The following is a 16,341-nucleotide window of genomic DNA, read 5'->3' as shown; positions in this document are numbered from 1 at the left end:
GTCTGGAACTCGAGATATCCTGACTGCTGTTGTTCGTTCTTGAATTAAAATCAAAGCCCGTGTCATTTTATTTTGGAAATGAATCACCACCGCCTTCGGCTATTTCTAAAGTTATTGAAGGCCGATCACAAATATATGATAAAACAACATCCATCCCATGAAAGCACACTTCTTAGGCCATATTAGTTTTGTTTGGGTATTTAAGGCCTTAAGAAGCCGTCAATATTTCAAGATAGAGCCAAAGTTAACCTTCTTGTGCCAGAGTTTGGTTAGCTTGGCCCTAATTTACCAAACGAGTGCGAAAGTTAGGTTTCATCAATGGTAGTTTGACAGTCATATGGCATCTTTGAGCCTAAATCGCCAAATGCCAGACTTCGGCTTTACCCTCGGATGCATGGTGTCATGTGGAAACTTCGGGCCTAAATTTTCAAACATTTTCCTGATTTACGCTTCGCTCCTTGTTCTTTGGGTGACACATGGCATCTCAGGCTGATATTTGTCCCTTTGGCAGTTATGCGGCAAGCTAAAGTAAATCAATAGATACGCCAAGAGTAAAGTTCCCTGGAACTAACCAACGCCTGGGAGAAACCGTCTTAGGCCCTAGTAAGACACCAAGGATAGGCAAGCTCGTACGAAGATAAGCGTTGCTCTGGCGTGCTACCTGATTCAGCATCATATTCCTTCTGTACGTTCTCTTGTTTTTATTTTCGTTTAGTTTTAATTTCGGTTTTATATTATCATAGTTTTGTTTAAGTTCAACATAATAAATGGTGCTAAGAAGAAGGACAGACAGTAAGCAGGACAAGCTCTTGTCCTGTTTGTTTCGTGTCCCAGTTTTTTACATTATTTTTATATGTTTAGCTGAGATGAACCAACAAGCCCAGCGACGTACCTTGCAAGTTTTGTTTATTGTCGAAAGATTAAGCGTGAGGGCAATTGGTCGCCTTTTAGATTAGTTATCGCGCACCGCCACCACAGGACTGGTGTAAAAAACATCATTGTCATTGCTCCTTCATCAAGATTTAAAGTTAGTTACAATACGTTTATATTAGTTTTTAAAATTCCGCTTTTAAAATGTTACTTTCTATTGAAATGCCCAAAATCACGAGATATTAGAAGTTTTATTTTCAAATTCTACATAACTTTCGGTAGATGCCAACCCTGTGTCAGGACTCGAAACATAAACTTTTGATTTCCCCTGTATGATGTTGACTTGTCCCAGAAAACTCCCAGTTTCGGTACACTTAAACGCATTCTACCGCCTAAACAAGGTATCTGTTTTCCCACCTTTCTTTGTAAGGTTAACATTGCGGCTGCAATCTCCTATTGTAATTATAGGTTTTAGCCCATATGCTGCCTAATGTCGTTTCACAAGTGTAAAGAAATATAAACTATTAGGAATTGAGGGAGTAGAAAAAGGACAATTTCTTACAGTTTGACGAAAGTGAAAAGCAACGAAAATAAACGTCGCGGCATCATTTATTTTCACCTTCCTCTTGTGCGGTGTCGAATTGTTATTTTATTTCTACACGTATATATTTTCAGTGCTGGCCGTCGGTTTTCCCGAATTAGGGCATATGGACTACCACGGGCACCATCACACGTTTTCAAGGTGCACAACACGACAAGCAGGAGTTCCCTATATTGTTTGAACCCCGTTTGATCTCCGCAAGTGAGCAGCCTGTTCGACCGCATCGCGTCGACACAAAACGGAGGGACTACGCCGCAACCAGTCGTCTGTGCGGCGCGGGTTCAGGCGCAGGTCGATATCCTCCAGGCAATTCTCAGGACAACGTACCAAGAACCCAGCCAAGCCGGGTGCGTATCGCGAACGATTCCCCGCTGGGCATTGATTTTCACTTGCGACGGCTACCGGGATAGGAGGAGAGTCGAAGATTTGCTATAGGATTCCGGAGTTGCCGGGTGGTGCACCCCGCCCTGTTGTTCTCATATTCTCACCAGTGCCTCTAATACGCGTCTCCTCACGTGAAGTTTACTAATTTTTCTAATTTTAACGTAATTTTACTAAGGTAAGAATTCTAGAGCTTAATATGTTACCAAAAAAAACATTTCGTAAGGACCTTTTTTTACTTGATCATCGGGATGAGCTCTCCTCATAAATAACTAATAATGCGATCATGCACGGGGAGCACTCAGAAATTAAGTGGCGGTCACGCGCAAGTCCCAAAAAATATTTAATTCTGAGTCGCACATGCGCAGTAATGTTCCTTCTCCCCTATTTAGTGGTCATATCTTGACGCAATTGGCTGGCTGAGAATATTGCGGTTCTTGCATTGCATACGTTTAAGTCAATAGAAAGCTTGGCCTTCTGCGAAGTCCTATCTCGCCTACAATATTCGTTTAATGCGACAAATATCAAACCACTGCAGGCCACGAAAAAGCCATAATCAGGTTGCGTAATGTACAAAACAACGGGACTGTTTCAAGTTAAAAAAAAAGTTACAATTAGGGCGTGTGATCGCACATCATATACTGCGTAGCAAGATGTTTTATTTGGACATGGGAGATTTGGCGGAGAATCGAAATCTTTATCTGCGCAACTTGCAGCACATGATTTTGAAGTGTCGAAATCTTTATTTCACAAAATTGTCGCAAAATATTTTAGTCTTTAAAATTATCTTCACTCTGAATGCTGAAAATGTTGCTCCTAGTCTCATGTAAAAAAAAAAAAAAAAAAAAAAAAAAAAAAAAACTGAATATTACAGAAACAAATTACAATGGTACTGAGAGCATCTTTTTGCTTTCAATCGTTATTTATTTTCAGATGCCCTCAGTTTTAATGATAGAGTATAGTCGCTGTGATAGTACGTGGTTCGTGTGTTTAGGGTCTTAATAGAAGTACGGAAGACACAGGATGCGTTAGGAAATATTTCACTATTGTGACATAGACATCAGAAGAAAAGAAAAACCAAATATTTACACTGCGGCAATTTACAGAATGTCATGTACGGGTTGTCTCACAGTTTTCTTTCCTGGTCACATGGAGGGGTAGCGCCGAGGGAGGATGGTGGAGGGCCCGTCGTTGATGGGCTCGGCGGCAGTTGTTAGCCCGGAGCGTCTCGTTCCCGGAGATGTTGGTGAACCCGGTCGCTGGGGTTGTCTTCAGCGCCTCAGGTAGTCCAGTCGGCCTCAGGCAGGCCGGCGCCTTGACCACGAGAGGAGGCGGGGACAGAGTCGGGCTTCTGACGCCTGGTCAGGTCTACCGAGGTCCGAACAGCTGTTCGCAGCTTCGCCTTCCGAGTCCGAGCTGTGCTCGTGCCCTTCTCGAGCTCTCTCTCAAAAACCGCGCCATTCCTCGCGCATCTCTTTTCTTCCTTCCCTTCGTGGTGGATCACCCATCACAATGACCCCCCACCAAAGTTTTTTTTCTCTGTCTTTGTCTTCGTTTGAAGTACAAAAAAAAACGAAAAAAAAAACACTTCACATGGGTAGATCCCGAAGTTCCATTTACACGTTCCGCCGCAGTTCGAACAAAACTTTGTTTGCAGTCCTAATTACAATGTCACACCCTTATTCAAACACACGCACCATTCAAATATTGACAACCACGTGCCCTGTAAGGGTCTTCAGCTCATGTCACACCCGGCTCAAATAATCAGCCCCAACATTCTCTACTCCCTTTATATAGTGTACCCGGAATGTGTATTCTTGTAGAAGCAAACTCCATCTCGTAATTCTACTGTTTGCTGTTTTCATCTTATGTAGATGTTCCAGCGGCTGATGATCCGTTTGGACTATAAATTCTCGCCCGTATAGGTAAACCTGAAACTTTTGGATTGCCCAAACTAACGCTAGGGCCTCTCTCTCAATGGTAGGGTAATTTTTCTCGCTGGGCATCAAGCCCCTACTGGCATACGCAACTGGATGTAGGTACGACGCGTACTCCTGCATCAACACCGCACCAAGACAGCTATCTGACGCGTCTGTCCTAAGCACAAACACTTTCGTCAAGTCCGGCGCCCGGAGAATTGGTCCTACCGAGAGAGCTCGCTGCAATTCTCGAAAAGCTTCTTCGTGCCTACTCGTCCAACGCACCGTGTTGGGTTCCCTTTTCTTCGTGAGCTCAACTAAAGCAAGAGCTCTCTCCGCATAATTTGGAACAAACTGCCGATAATAACCCGTCAGTCCTAAAAATGATCTCACCTGTTTCTTTGTCGCAGGTCGCTTAGAGCCTACTATGTTTTGTAGGGTCTCCGGTAGCGGAGCTAACACACCATGCCCCAATTTGTGACCTAGAAACGTGATTTCTCTCATTCCCAGTTGGCATTTGGTCGGTTTAACAGTCAGTCCTGCTTCGCTAATTCGCCGAAGAACTTGATCGAGCACTTTAAGATGTTCATCCCAAGTGTCAGTGGCGATTCGAATGTCGTCGATGTAATGTTCTACCCCTTTGATACCTGTGAGTACCTTCCTCATTAGTCGCGTAAAGACGGCAGATGCAGTCTTAATCCCAAAAGGCATGTATTTGAAGTGATGCAAACCACTATCGGTAGAAAATGCTGTTTTTCCTTTCGAATCGCTGGCGAGGGGAATCTGCCAGTACCCTTTTGACAAGTCTAGCTTCGAGAAATATTTCTTTTTCCCAACTTCCGCGAACACGTCCTCTATCCGCGGAATGGGTTCGGCATCCGGAATGAGTACGTCGTTTAGACGTCGAAAGTCAATGCAGACGCGATGTGACTTGTCTTGCTTCTTCACTAGGACTAGAGGAGAACGGTATGGTGACGTTGATTGCTCAATCACTTTTAGCGCCATCATTTGTGCCACTTCCTGTTCTATCGTCTCCCTCGTCGCGAGGGGGATTGGGTATTGTGGAGTCTGGATAGGATCGCTTGTTGTCAGCTCAAGCTTGCACTCCAACAGTTCTGTTCGTCCAGGCACCTCAGTAAATATCTCTTCAAATTTTTGTAGAACGCTCTTGACGCCCATATTCTTTCTCTCGCTGAGGTCTTCGGCCACCACCACATCATCGATTCCCTGGGAAGGCCTGACGTCCATACACGGTATGCCTTGCTCCGCTTCCCCCTCCTCGATAGCTATTATTGAGCACGCCTGATTCTTAACCTCGGTATCCCTCTCTCGCTCCTCATACTTTTTTTAACATATTAATATGAAATACCTTCGTAGTATGGCCTAAATCTATGACGTAGTCGACTTCTTTTATTTTTCCTACTACTTTGTAGGGACCCTTCCAGTGCACGAGAAGCTTGTTCTTCTTGGCCGGTACCAATAGCAGTGCACTATCTCCTACTTTTAAAAGTCGTCTTCCTGCCTTTTTGTCGTACATCTTCTTCTGGTGTTTGCTGGCGGCTGCCAAGCTCTGATGTGCCAGTTCTGTGGTTTCTTCAAGGCAATCCCGCAGGTCCAAAACATAAGAGTATGTTGTTTTAAGATCTCGTCCTAGCTCCTCATCCGTCCAGATCTCTTTTAATGTCGTCAATGGTCCCCGAACATGCCTCCCATAGATCAATTCAAATGGAGAGAAACCTAGGCTCGCCTGGGGGAATTCTCGATAGGCAAACAGAAGTGGGGCGAGATACTTATCCCATGATCGGGGCTTCTCCTGGCACATCTTGCACAACATCTGCTTCAAAGTACCGTTGTACATCTCCACTAAACCGTTACAAATGGGGTGGTACGGAGTCGTCAGCAGCAGTTGGGCGGACATCATTCGAGTGAGCTCCCGCATGAGCCCCGATGTGAAGCTCGTCCCACGATCAGACAAAATCTGTCTGGGGAGGCCCACGCGGGAAAAGATCTCCAATAGGCCTTCCGCTACTGTGTGAGAGTCACAGGATGGTAGCGCTACCGCATCAGGGTATCTCGTCGCGAAATCTACCATAGTTAGAATGTAGCGGTTCTTTTTTTCGGAGCTCGTAGGAAGCGGACCTATCAAGTCAATAGCCACCCTTTCAAATGGAGTATTAATGATTGGCATTCGGCCGAGGGGCGCCCTGTTGACCGTTCCCTTAGGAGTGGCCCTCTGACATGCACCACATGATTTCACGTATCTTTTAATGTCGGCCTGGACTCCTGGCCAATAGAAGGCCTCTAGTACCCTGTCAGTGGTACGCTTATTCCCTGATGGCCAGCCATTACGCTGTCGTGTGCTACCTCCATGACGTACGTTCTCAGGGCGGCTGGGACGATTACTTGCTTAAACACCTTACCTCTTTTCTGTTCATAACGTCGACATAGTACTCCTTTCGAGACATAAAAGCTGTATGTTGATCCATCCTTCGCGTGGTGTATCTCTCCGATTTTGTTCCGACAACTCTCCAACTTGCGATCGCATCGCTGATATTCCTTTAGGACTTCGGTGGTGACCTCCTGCCTTTTCATTTCCTTAGATGTGCCCTTTTTGTTCGAGGGCTTCAGTTTATCTGCAGCTGACACGTCAGTCGTTGCTGCAGTGCCTATCGAGGCATCTTCCTTTTCAGGTTCTTGTGAGGCCTGCTGGACCGTTTTGTTTTTCCATTCGAAGTCCGGCTCATCGACTCCTCGTGCACCCTGAATATTCCCCACAATCACATCATAGAGAGGTGTATCCATGCACTTCACGATCAATTCCCCAACAAAGTATGGAGAACGCAGCATTATTTTTGCCTTCGGCAGCTGCAATGATGTGCCATCTACGAGAAAAACCTTTCCTGTCTTTCCCGTGAGACAAGAATCTTTCACCAAGTCGCGTCGAACTATCACTGTATTGCTACCAGTGTCACGTAGCACGCTGACTGGCTGTTGATTAAGTAACCCCCGTAAGACGGGCATGTTATATACGTCGAATACCTCGTGGTTCTCGTGAACCACGTTAACTAGCCCTGCCTCGCAATCCTTTGTGGATCCAAGACCTGATCCCTCTACAAAGTTTCCAGGTGGAGTTTGCGTGCTTTCTACTGATTCTGGCTCCACCATACACAGGATTCGTGGATTTTTTTGTTTCTTGGGGCAGTCTCTTACATCATGCCCTTCTCTTTGGCAAAACGAACAGGATGGAATTGTTTGCCGGAAACTACTTCTGCACTCTCGTGCTTTGTGACCGAGCTTGCCACACAGGAAACATTTAGGTTTCGCGAACGCCGGCGCATCGAGGTTAGGTCTCTGAGTTGACGTGGCTCTTGCATCGTCTCTAAAGGAGGAGATGTTCTTTTGTTGTTGCGCCTCAAGAAATCGATCGGCGGCCTCAACCATTGATGCTAGCGTCTAGCACTTTCTCTCTTTCAAAAATATAGTAAGTTTTGTGTGACACTGAGATAAGAACTGTTCTGCCAGGATCTTATCTCTCAGCGCTTCGTACGTTGAGGGTTTCTCCCCCACCTCCATTCACCTATCGAAGTATCATTGAAGCCGGGCAGTGTACTGGCTGGCTGTCTCTCCTTCTTCGGGTTTCGATTTCCTGAACTTCTCTCGATACCCCTCAGTTGTAAAACGGAATCTATCCAGGAGAGCTCGCTTGGTCGCTTCATAACTCATAGAATCCCGAGGCGATAGTCTGCCGTAGACTTTCAACGCCTCTCCCGTCAGGCACATGCTTAGAGCAGTAGCCCATTTAGGTTCTGGCCAGTCTTCGCCCTTAGCAATGCATTCAAAACGCTTCAAGTAGGCGTCTAAATCGTCTCGCCTTTCATCGTATGGAGGAATAAATTTCCGGGGACAAAGGTGGCTGGAGTTTGTTCTTCCGTTATTGCTGCCCTCTGTTGTGATCTCGGCAGTAGCTGTCGCTCCCGTCTCAGCTAGCCTTATGCGTAACTGTAATGTTCGTTCTTCCACTTCAGCCTTTTCTCGGTTTGCTACTCTATCCGCAGCCCTTTCCTCCCTCTCACGCGCCTTCTCTTCGCGTTCGTAAGCGACTTTCTCGTCCGCCCATTCTTTAAGTTCAACACCTTGTAGGCCTAGCTGCTTACCTAGCTCTATAATTTCTTTGAGATCCATAGCTTAATGATTATTTCCAAACGATCCAATGTGTCCTCCGTCCTGTCGCGGACGCCAATTGTGATAGTACGTGGTTCGTGTGTTTAGGGTCTTAATAGAAGTACGGAAGACACAGGATGCGTTAGGAAATATTTCACTATTGTGACATAGACATCAGAAGAAAAGAAAAACCAAATATTTACACTGCGGCTATTTACAGAATGTCATTGTACGGGTTGTCTCACAGTTTTCTTTCCTGGTCACATGGAGGGGTAGCGCCGAGGGAGGATGGTGGAGGGCCCGTCGTTGATGGGCTCGGCGGCAGTTGTTAGCCCGGAGCGTCTCGTTCCCGGAGATGTTGGTGAACCCGGTCGCTGGGGTTGTCTTCAGCGCCTCAGGTAGTCCAGTCGGCCTCAGGCAGGCCGGCGCCTTGACCACAAGAGGAGGCGGGGACAGAGTCGGGCCCCTGACGCCTGGTCACGTCTACCGAGGTCCGAACAGCTGTCCGCAGCTTCGCCTTCCGAGTCCGAGCTGTGCTCGTGCCCTTCTCGAGCTCTCTCTCAAAAACCGCGCCATTCCTCGCGCATCTCTTTTCTTCCTTCTCTTCGTGGTGGATCACCCATCACATCGCTGACACACAATTACCGTCCGGCAATTATGAGATGCGATCGAAAGTTTGACAAGACAATTTGGAGACGCACGACTATTCCAGAAGGAGCATTTTTCGAAGCTTCGTGATCTTCAAGCTGTTACCTCCTCAGCCGACACAAAGGGATTGAGAAGGCTTTGTGGTCAAGTGCAAGCCCACGTACGAGGTCTTCGAGAACTTGGAGTCTCATCTTACACGTATTCGACCATGCTGACAGATATTGTCATCAGTGCACTTCCGTCTGACATCATGGTCCACTATTACCGACGTGCTGGTCACTCCGAAAGGAGGGCTGTCTTGCACGATGGAGGAGACATGACCTCGACACTATTTCTACCAACGTCACTGGAAGAACGGTCTTCCTCATCCTGTACTGCGAGCAATGCTGCCCTGGCCGCGAGACCAACAGAACGAGCTGAAGATATCCCAACAGCCCAACGTCCTTCGGAAGATGAATTGGAAACCCTGTTGGAATGCCTACTCATCGAGATCGAGAGCAGAGAACCATCTGGAGTCATCGATGATCGCCCGCAGAAGAGTTTAGCCGAGAGCAACAACAGAAACGAGCTTTCTAACCATCCTCTTCGGTTCTGCATGCCAAGGCACAAGACACAAAGAAGTGCTTCTTTTGCGGAGCCACGAACCACGATACAGAGCTCTGTACCAGTGACATCTCTTTGAAGGAGAAGAAAGCGAAGCTTGCTGGGGAAATGCGATGTTTCCGGTGCACACTAAGAGGACACAGATCAAAGGATTGTCACAGGAAGTTGTCCTGCACTACCTGCACAGGACGACACGCAACATCAGTGTGTGATCCCGCTTAGAAACCTTCATCGGGTAGCAGCGAAAACCAAGCCATCACTACTAGCAAATACCATGGAAGCCAATACTGGCAACTCCCGCGGAAAACGGGCGAAAAGTGATTGCAGCGCCCCTGGCGAGCTCGGAGTCTCCGCTGGCAGACAAATTCTCCGAAATGCATTGGTTTTGCCTATTTCCGTGCGAGGTGACCAACGAAAAAAATTTGTCACGGACATTCGCTGCTTTGAAAGTTAAAAAATGGGTGCCAGCTCATGAGTGAAGGACATTCTCTTCGCGTGGGAAAGATGTTACAGCTTTCTGGGAGCAATTTCGGAGTTCTCCCGAAGAAAACATTCTGTCACAACTTATGTAAGCCAAGCAAAACACGAATGGATGCCTTTGCGCTGTTTCGTGAAAAAGGGAAATGTACAAACATTTCAGAACATAGCTTCGTTTCAACTTTATTGTTCTTTCAGTCAATTCGTTTTGTCGTTGCAATTCCCATTTCTCATGAGTGTCTTGCTTATAACCGTTTCGTCGAACAAGCGAGCTGGCTAATCCCGTTAAGATCGTCTCCGGATGAAGAAGCAGAAGTCAATTTCGAACCACGTACGTTACGGCGATGTCAGTATGCTCCGAAAGAAGGCGTTGTGCATATGCAAATCTGACGCGATTATAGATTAACAAAAGCGGAGTTACGAAAAAAGCAGACTTCTCGCGCTTGCAAAGAAAGAAGGGGAGAGCGTCGTAGCCCCGCGAAAAAAGATGATTTCAGTCACGTTATTTACAGCGCACAAATTCCGATTGTTAGCGCGGGGACGACCAACATCTTCTGCTTCGCTGCTTCTTTACTTCTACGATAAAGGCCGACAGCCGTTGAACCGTCTCCACTCTTTCCATTTTTCAGTCTTCTTTCTTTTATATTTTTGAGGCGACGCCACTCTGCCGCGTTATTTCTTCCTCCTGCTTATATGTTGCTGTGTATAGTTTTTGTTTGCTTTTTTCCCCCCGATGCGTAAACAATCGCATATCCTTGCTTTGTTTGGCTTAGTTTTTACTCCCTTTCCTTCGCTTCGGCGCTTACTACTCCCGGTTCGCCTGCGCTAGGCCCGGGCATTTTGAGGGCCGTCTGCAACTTTGCTCTTGTTGTTGTTGTTTTCTGCCACTGTCGTCTGCGATAACCTCCTATTTTCGCCTTCGATTGAGTTTGTAATCCAAAATCGTCCTACGTGCTTTTTGATATTTATTAAATATATTAAGAAGTGTAAGCTCGTTACCCATTTTTATTCGAATTTTATTTGTGTACTCCGGCCGGCACGTCTGCTACGGGTCATCGTTTGTTGATCAACCGGCCGCATTCAAGAACAAGTTTGTGCGATGTCGTGTAAAATCTTTCTTCTGCTTCCTACGTCAACCTACGGACACCTACGTCAACAAGTACCTGAATGCACTTTTAAACTGCTTCGTCAAGCGGGCGAACGAACAACCCGCCAAAGACACTGGAAAAAGAAATTCGAAAGCAAAAAAAGGTTACTCACTGCTAGCACATATAGAAGATTGCTGCCTGCGACCAAAACATTTCTGCGACTCTTTTTTAGCGGGCAGTGTGTGCTGCACTACGTTATTTATTTCCCCTGTTTTGTTTTTAGTTCGTACCTACGCCGCGAAAGCAAATGAAGAAATGTACAACAAGCAGCTGAAAAAAAAAGGTTCTTCTTTTTTCATTAGTTTCGTCTGTTGCTTCCGCTTTGTTTGTCGTGAACTCAACACCGGTGACGACCACCAGCTATGCATTTGCTGCTTTCCATTTTTCTTTCTTTTCTTCTATAAGCGCCGCAACGATCGTCGTCGTTGAAATAGTTTTTTGCTAGCTTCTTTGTTTTATTCGCCGTTGTTCGCTTCTTTTTCCCGTTTCTTCTTATTTTCGTCGGGAATGGCGACACCATTTTTTCTGCAAAGTTCGGTAAGTGTTTGCACGTTCATTTTTATCCTTACTTTTTGTTTTGTTTTTATGCTCCAGCAGCTCGTGCGCTTGCTCTGGTAATATTAACGCGTCGTTTTTGCATGTTTTAACGATTACGACGTAGTTCGAGTAGCTAAACGCCTTTTTTCCGCTTCCCAGACGCATTTCAAACGCGTGTGATCCCCTGAGGGGCGTTTGAGACCGCTAAACAAACTGCTCTATCTTTGTTTATGCGCGCGTTGTTATTCGATTGTCGTTGCAGTTGCGATCAGTGGATTCCGCTTTGCAAGCGAACTGACCGTAATAAATTGTTTCTGCTGTTAGGGTGACGATACGGGGCTCGTAAAGCTCGAGGACGTCGCGGAGCCTATACTTTTCCATTGCGACGACTGCTTCCGTAGACTCCGAGTCCGCTAGAGGCGCCACTGTCACGTTCGCCGCCGCTCCTATGTGTTTTCGGAGGAGTTTCCAGTATTGGCGAAGCTATATTGTATTTGCTACTAGCGTTCAGAGGACCGGCAACAACAATGCTGCAGGCTTGCTGGATGCAGAAATTCTGCAAACCATTCGGGCCTGGGTAGTCAGATATGGGCGCAGTGTATGCATACGTGCTATCTTTGATGGCGGAAGCCAGCGAACGCTTATTCGCGAAGACATTTCACGTGAGCTAAATCTGAAGGTGTTAGGTGAGAATAACCTGAGTTTGAACACCTTTGGAAGATCGACTTCGATACCACAACAACGAAGGTTGGTTGAAGTGAAGATGCGCAGTCAGTACAGTCATGAGAATTATGTTATCGAAGCGGTCGAAATACCATTCATATGCAAAGACGTTGTCCAAGTTCCTGTGGATAACGAGTTTGTCCAGAGCATCGAACAAGAAGGAGGTTGCATAGCAGATAAGCTTCTTCTCCTTGGTATGCCTACGGAACAAGGAATAAGCCTCCTTATTGGCTCAGACCAACTGTGGAAGGTCATGACCGACCAGATGCGGCGATGTGAGCGCAACTCCAGTCTGGTAGCCTTCAACACCAAATTTAGTTGGACTTTTCAGGGACGGTCATCGCTGCATAGCTCTCTTACTGGATCTACTAAGACGATGGTCTGCGCGCTATAACTTGGGACAATTGAACATGTTGAGGAAAAGCCTTTGAGCAGCTTTTGGACCCTGGAAAACATAGGAGTAATAGATAACCTGTGTGACGCGGGTTAAGAACAAAACGCGGTCTGGAATGAGTTTGAACGAACTATCGTAAAAGTAAACGGACGATATGAGGTGAGCTTGCCTTGGAAATCGAACGCAGGCGAGCTTAACGATAACAGAGCTGTAGCGCTGAAGCGACTCGAAGCTTTGCAGAAGCGACTCTCACGAAACGAGTCTCTCTTGAGAGATTATGAGAATGCCATGTGCGGCTATTTCAAAGCTGGACATGCGGAGAAGGTCCCACCAGGGTCCTCGGACAACTCACGTATCTATTACATGCCTCACCAGGCAGTGATTCGGATGGATTCTGAAACCACAAAACTAAGAATGGTGTTCGATGCTTCATCACATTCGCAAGGAGTGCCTCACTGAATGAACATCTAGAAAAGGGGCCAAAGACGAAAGCCGATTTCGTCGAGATTCTGATACGTTTTCGCGTACCCTATCGCTATCACATCTGATATAGAAAAGGCTTTTTTACAAATAAGCGTGCAGCCTGATGATCGTGACGCACTGCGGTTTTTATGGTTTCATACGGCTGAAGTACCGGCTGAGGAGCACCAAGTTGAAGAATGGCGGATGACCCGGGTGCCGTTTGGAACCACGGCGAGTTCATTCCTGCTTTCGGCAACTTTCAAACATCAACTGCAAAGCGTGAATGGAAAAATGAAGGAAGCCGCAAGTCTTCTTCAAAAGTCCTTCTATATTAATGACTTGCTTGTCGGAGTTTAGACAGTAGAGGACGCTAGGCACCTTCAAACCCAAGCCAATCAAATCGTGAAGGAAGCCGGCTTGACACTTCGAAAATGGGCTACAAACTCCAGTGAACTCCAGGAAGTGATCGACGAAGGTAGCATGACAAAATACTTATCAGAACCCAGAGGGGTCCTTGGTTTGAAATAGAGAAGGGATAATGACACTTTATTGATTCCGGTAAATATATCCTGAACTTTATCGACAGTAACGACAGGACGAAGCGGGGAATGCTACGCGCTGCAGCAAGGGTTTTCGACACACTAGGGCTCGTAGCACGCTTTGTGGTAAGAGTGAAGATTTTGTTCCAGCGCCTATGGAAATGCGGACTCGATTGGGATAGTGAACGTCCTGAAGACCTCTCCGGAGACTGGCAAAAATGGTGTAAGGAGCTTCCACAGATAGATGACGTAATGACAAACCGGTGCATCAGGAGCACACGAAAACAGCAGCCAAATACAGTACAACTTCATGTCTTCTGTGACGCTAGCCCTCTCGCTTATGGAACCTTTGCGTACCTGAGGGTTGACTACATGGATTGAACCGTAGACGTCAGTCTGGTGTTCGCCAAAACACGAGTAGCTCCTATAAAACGGTTGACACTTCCTCGTCTCGAGGTTATGGCGGCCGCGATCGGTAATCGAATTGGTAAATTTCTCAGAAGAAAACGGTAGTTTCAGGAGGCATTCTTCTGGACCGACAGCACAATCACTCTCCTTTGGGTCAAGGGCTCGGCCTCCAAGTGGAAACCTTTCGTTGCTAATAGCGTGACCGAAATTCAATTTCTGCTGATTTAACAACACGAGGAATGTCGGTAGAGGATCTAAAAACGAAACAACTATGGTGGAAGGGCAGTAAGTAGGTGGCTCTCAGAAGACCGAACAACTTGGCCAAGTACGAATACAAACGAAAAGATGTCGACCGAAGTAGCAGAAGAGGGAAGGTGTAAACCTCACGTGCTACATATACTAACCGAGGAAACGACACCGCTCTTGGAGTTAGAGCGATACAGCAAACTAGAACGTGTTCTTCAATTTACGGCGTGGATCATGAGGTTCTGCAAGAACTGCAGAGCACCATCAAGTAAAACGGGGGGTCGTCTGGCCACAGATGAACTTGAGAAAGCAGAACTATTTTGAATTAAACGAACCCAAGAGGAATCTTACACCAATGAGATCAACGAACTAGTGGAAGACAGAGGTCTGAACGTGCAATTCAGCATTATTGCTCTCAGTCCTTACCTCGATGCCAACCTGCAACTGCGACTCAGATGATAACTGCAAAACAGACACGAACCAGTAGAAATCAAGCACCCACTACTGTTACCCTCTGGGCATCGCCTCACAGAACTTCTGATAGACAGAATGCATCGACTTACATTCCATGGAGGAATACAAGACGCCGTAACACAGTTAAGAGAACGCTATTGGGTTCCTAGAGCTCGGCAGACCGTCAAGACGGTTATTAACCGCTGCAACGTCTGTGCTCAGTCAAAAGTCCAAGAGGCATCAGCATCAACGGCTCCGCTTCCAGCGGAGCGCGTAAATGAAGCAGGACCGATTGAAGTAGTAGGAGTGGACTTTGCCCGAGCCCTCTTGATCAAGTCTGGACACGGCATGGAAAAGGCGTACATCGTACTATTCACCTGCGCAGTTACGCGCGCCGAACATCTAGAGTTGGTCACATGCCTGGCTACTCCAGCCTTCCTCATGGCCTTCCAGAGGTTCCCAGCCAGGCGAGGAATACCTCGGGTGGTGTACTGTGACAACGCCTTAACTTTCAAGAAAGCCTCCAAGGAAATTTGCGACTTCTGGAACATGCTCAATGACAAGAAAGTACACGAACACTACTCCGAGCAAAGGATACAGTGGAAATTTATTGTAGAGCAAGCCGCCTAGTGGGGCGGTTTTTGAGAACGCCTAGTGCGCACCGTGAAAACAAGTCTTCAAACGGTTCTAGGAAGGAACAGCTACGAATTTGAAGAACTTACCACCATCCTCCACGGAATTGAGGCGGTCGCTAGTTTAAGACCTCTCTCATTCCTACATGCGTCTCCTGACGAACCAGAAGCGTTAACTCCGGCACATTTTCTGACAGGAACACGGCTGACAGCTCTTCCAACTTCAGCTATGGAGGACCTTCAGCCATCTACTAGGAGTGAAGTCACTCGGCGCTGGAGGCATCGTCAGCGGCTACTAGACCACTTTTGGCAAATTAAGTGGCGTAAAGACTACTTGCTTCAACTACGGTCAGCACATGAAACACATTCTTGTAAAGACAGTCAAGTTAAAGAAGGAGACCTCGTTCTCGTCGAGGACAACAATACTCCAAGCGGACTGGTCGGATCTGAGAAGTTTACCACGGCCGGGATGGAATTGTGCGATCCTGTGCTGTGAACATGCCGAGTGGACAAGTATTGAAGAAGACACTTCAGCTTTTATACCCATTAGAACTGCATAGTGAATGAGCGATTCCCTCGCGCTCATTCTGGGGGGAATGTGTTGGAAAATGACTAGTGGAGGGCGATCCTGTCTCGCGCCTGTGACATTTTTCGGTGATCGAGATCGTGTCAGGGACAGAGGACGAAGAATAAGTGGGTGGCGCGAGGAGAGACATTTTGGTTTTGGAACGACGAGGAAGCAGGGCAATTGTCAGGATGGATTTTACCGCGGTCATGTAAATATTAAACCAAGTCCTTTTTATAAATCAGTTCGTGGCAGCTCATTACGCAAAAGAGCCAATGCAAATGCCGATGGGTGTGTGAATACACACAAACCGCAACGCCACGCTGTACGTAATTTTAGTGTGTGCTGGCAACACCACCTAGATGTCAAGATAATATTTCTGAATTTTCGACGGCACTTTAATAAGGTTAACGATGGGCACGAATTGAACACCTGTGTTTCGTCATTGTTTCGCTAAGATTCGTACCCAATCAGAGATGCTACGTGCCTCAGCTGAATTAGGACGCAGCAGTTGTCACCAATTTGTGTTCAGCGTTCCACTTGCTAGGTTGTCGTTGAACACTCAACACTTGGC

At 46.7% G+C, this 16,341-nt stretch overlaps 1 protein-coding gene and 1 pseudogene across 1 annotated transcript in view; one reads left to right on the top strand and one right to left on the bottom strand.

Annotated features, from left to right (window-relative positions):
• Positions 1-5,689, bottom strand: part of LOC8043935 (Down syndrome cell adhesion molecule-like protein Dscam2) — a 288,829-nt gene extending 283,140 nt beyond the window's left edge. Inside the window, exons 1-2 of the mRNA XM_042288283.1 lie at positions 5,141-5,689; positions 4,875-4,998 (exon numbers count right to left, since the gene is read on the bottom strand). Coding sequence (XP_042144217.1) covers positions 4,875-4,998; positions 5,141-5,689 — 673 coding nt within the window. The remainder of the gene's footprint in view (positions 1-4,874; positions 4,999-5,140) is intronic.
• Positions 5,690-15,302: 9,613 nt separating this feature from the next.
• Positions 15,303-15,769, top strand: LOC120844796 (annotated as a pseudogene).
• The last annotated feature ends 572 nt before the right edge of the window (positions 15,770-16,341 follow it).

The sequence above is a fragment of the Ixodes scapularis genome, unplaced genomic scaffold (genome assembly GCF_016920785.2).
Source record: "Ixodes scapularis isolate PalLabHiFi unplaced genomic scaffold, ASM1692078v2 ptg001568l_1__unscaffolded, whole genome shotgun sequence".
Lineage (NCBI taxonomy): Eukaryota > Metazoa > Arthropoda > Arachnida > Ixodida > Ixodidae > Ixodes > Ixodes scapularis.
This window is presented reverse-complemented; position numbering and strand designations above follow the sequence as displayed.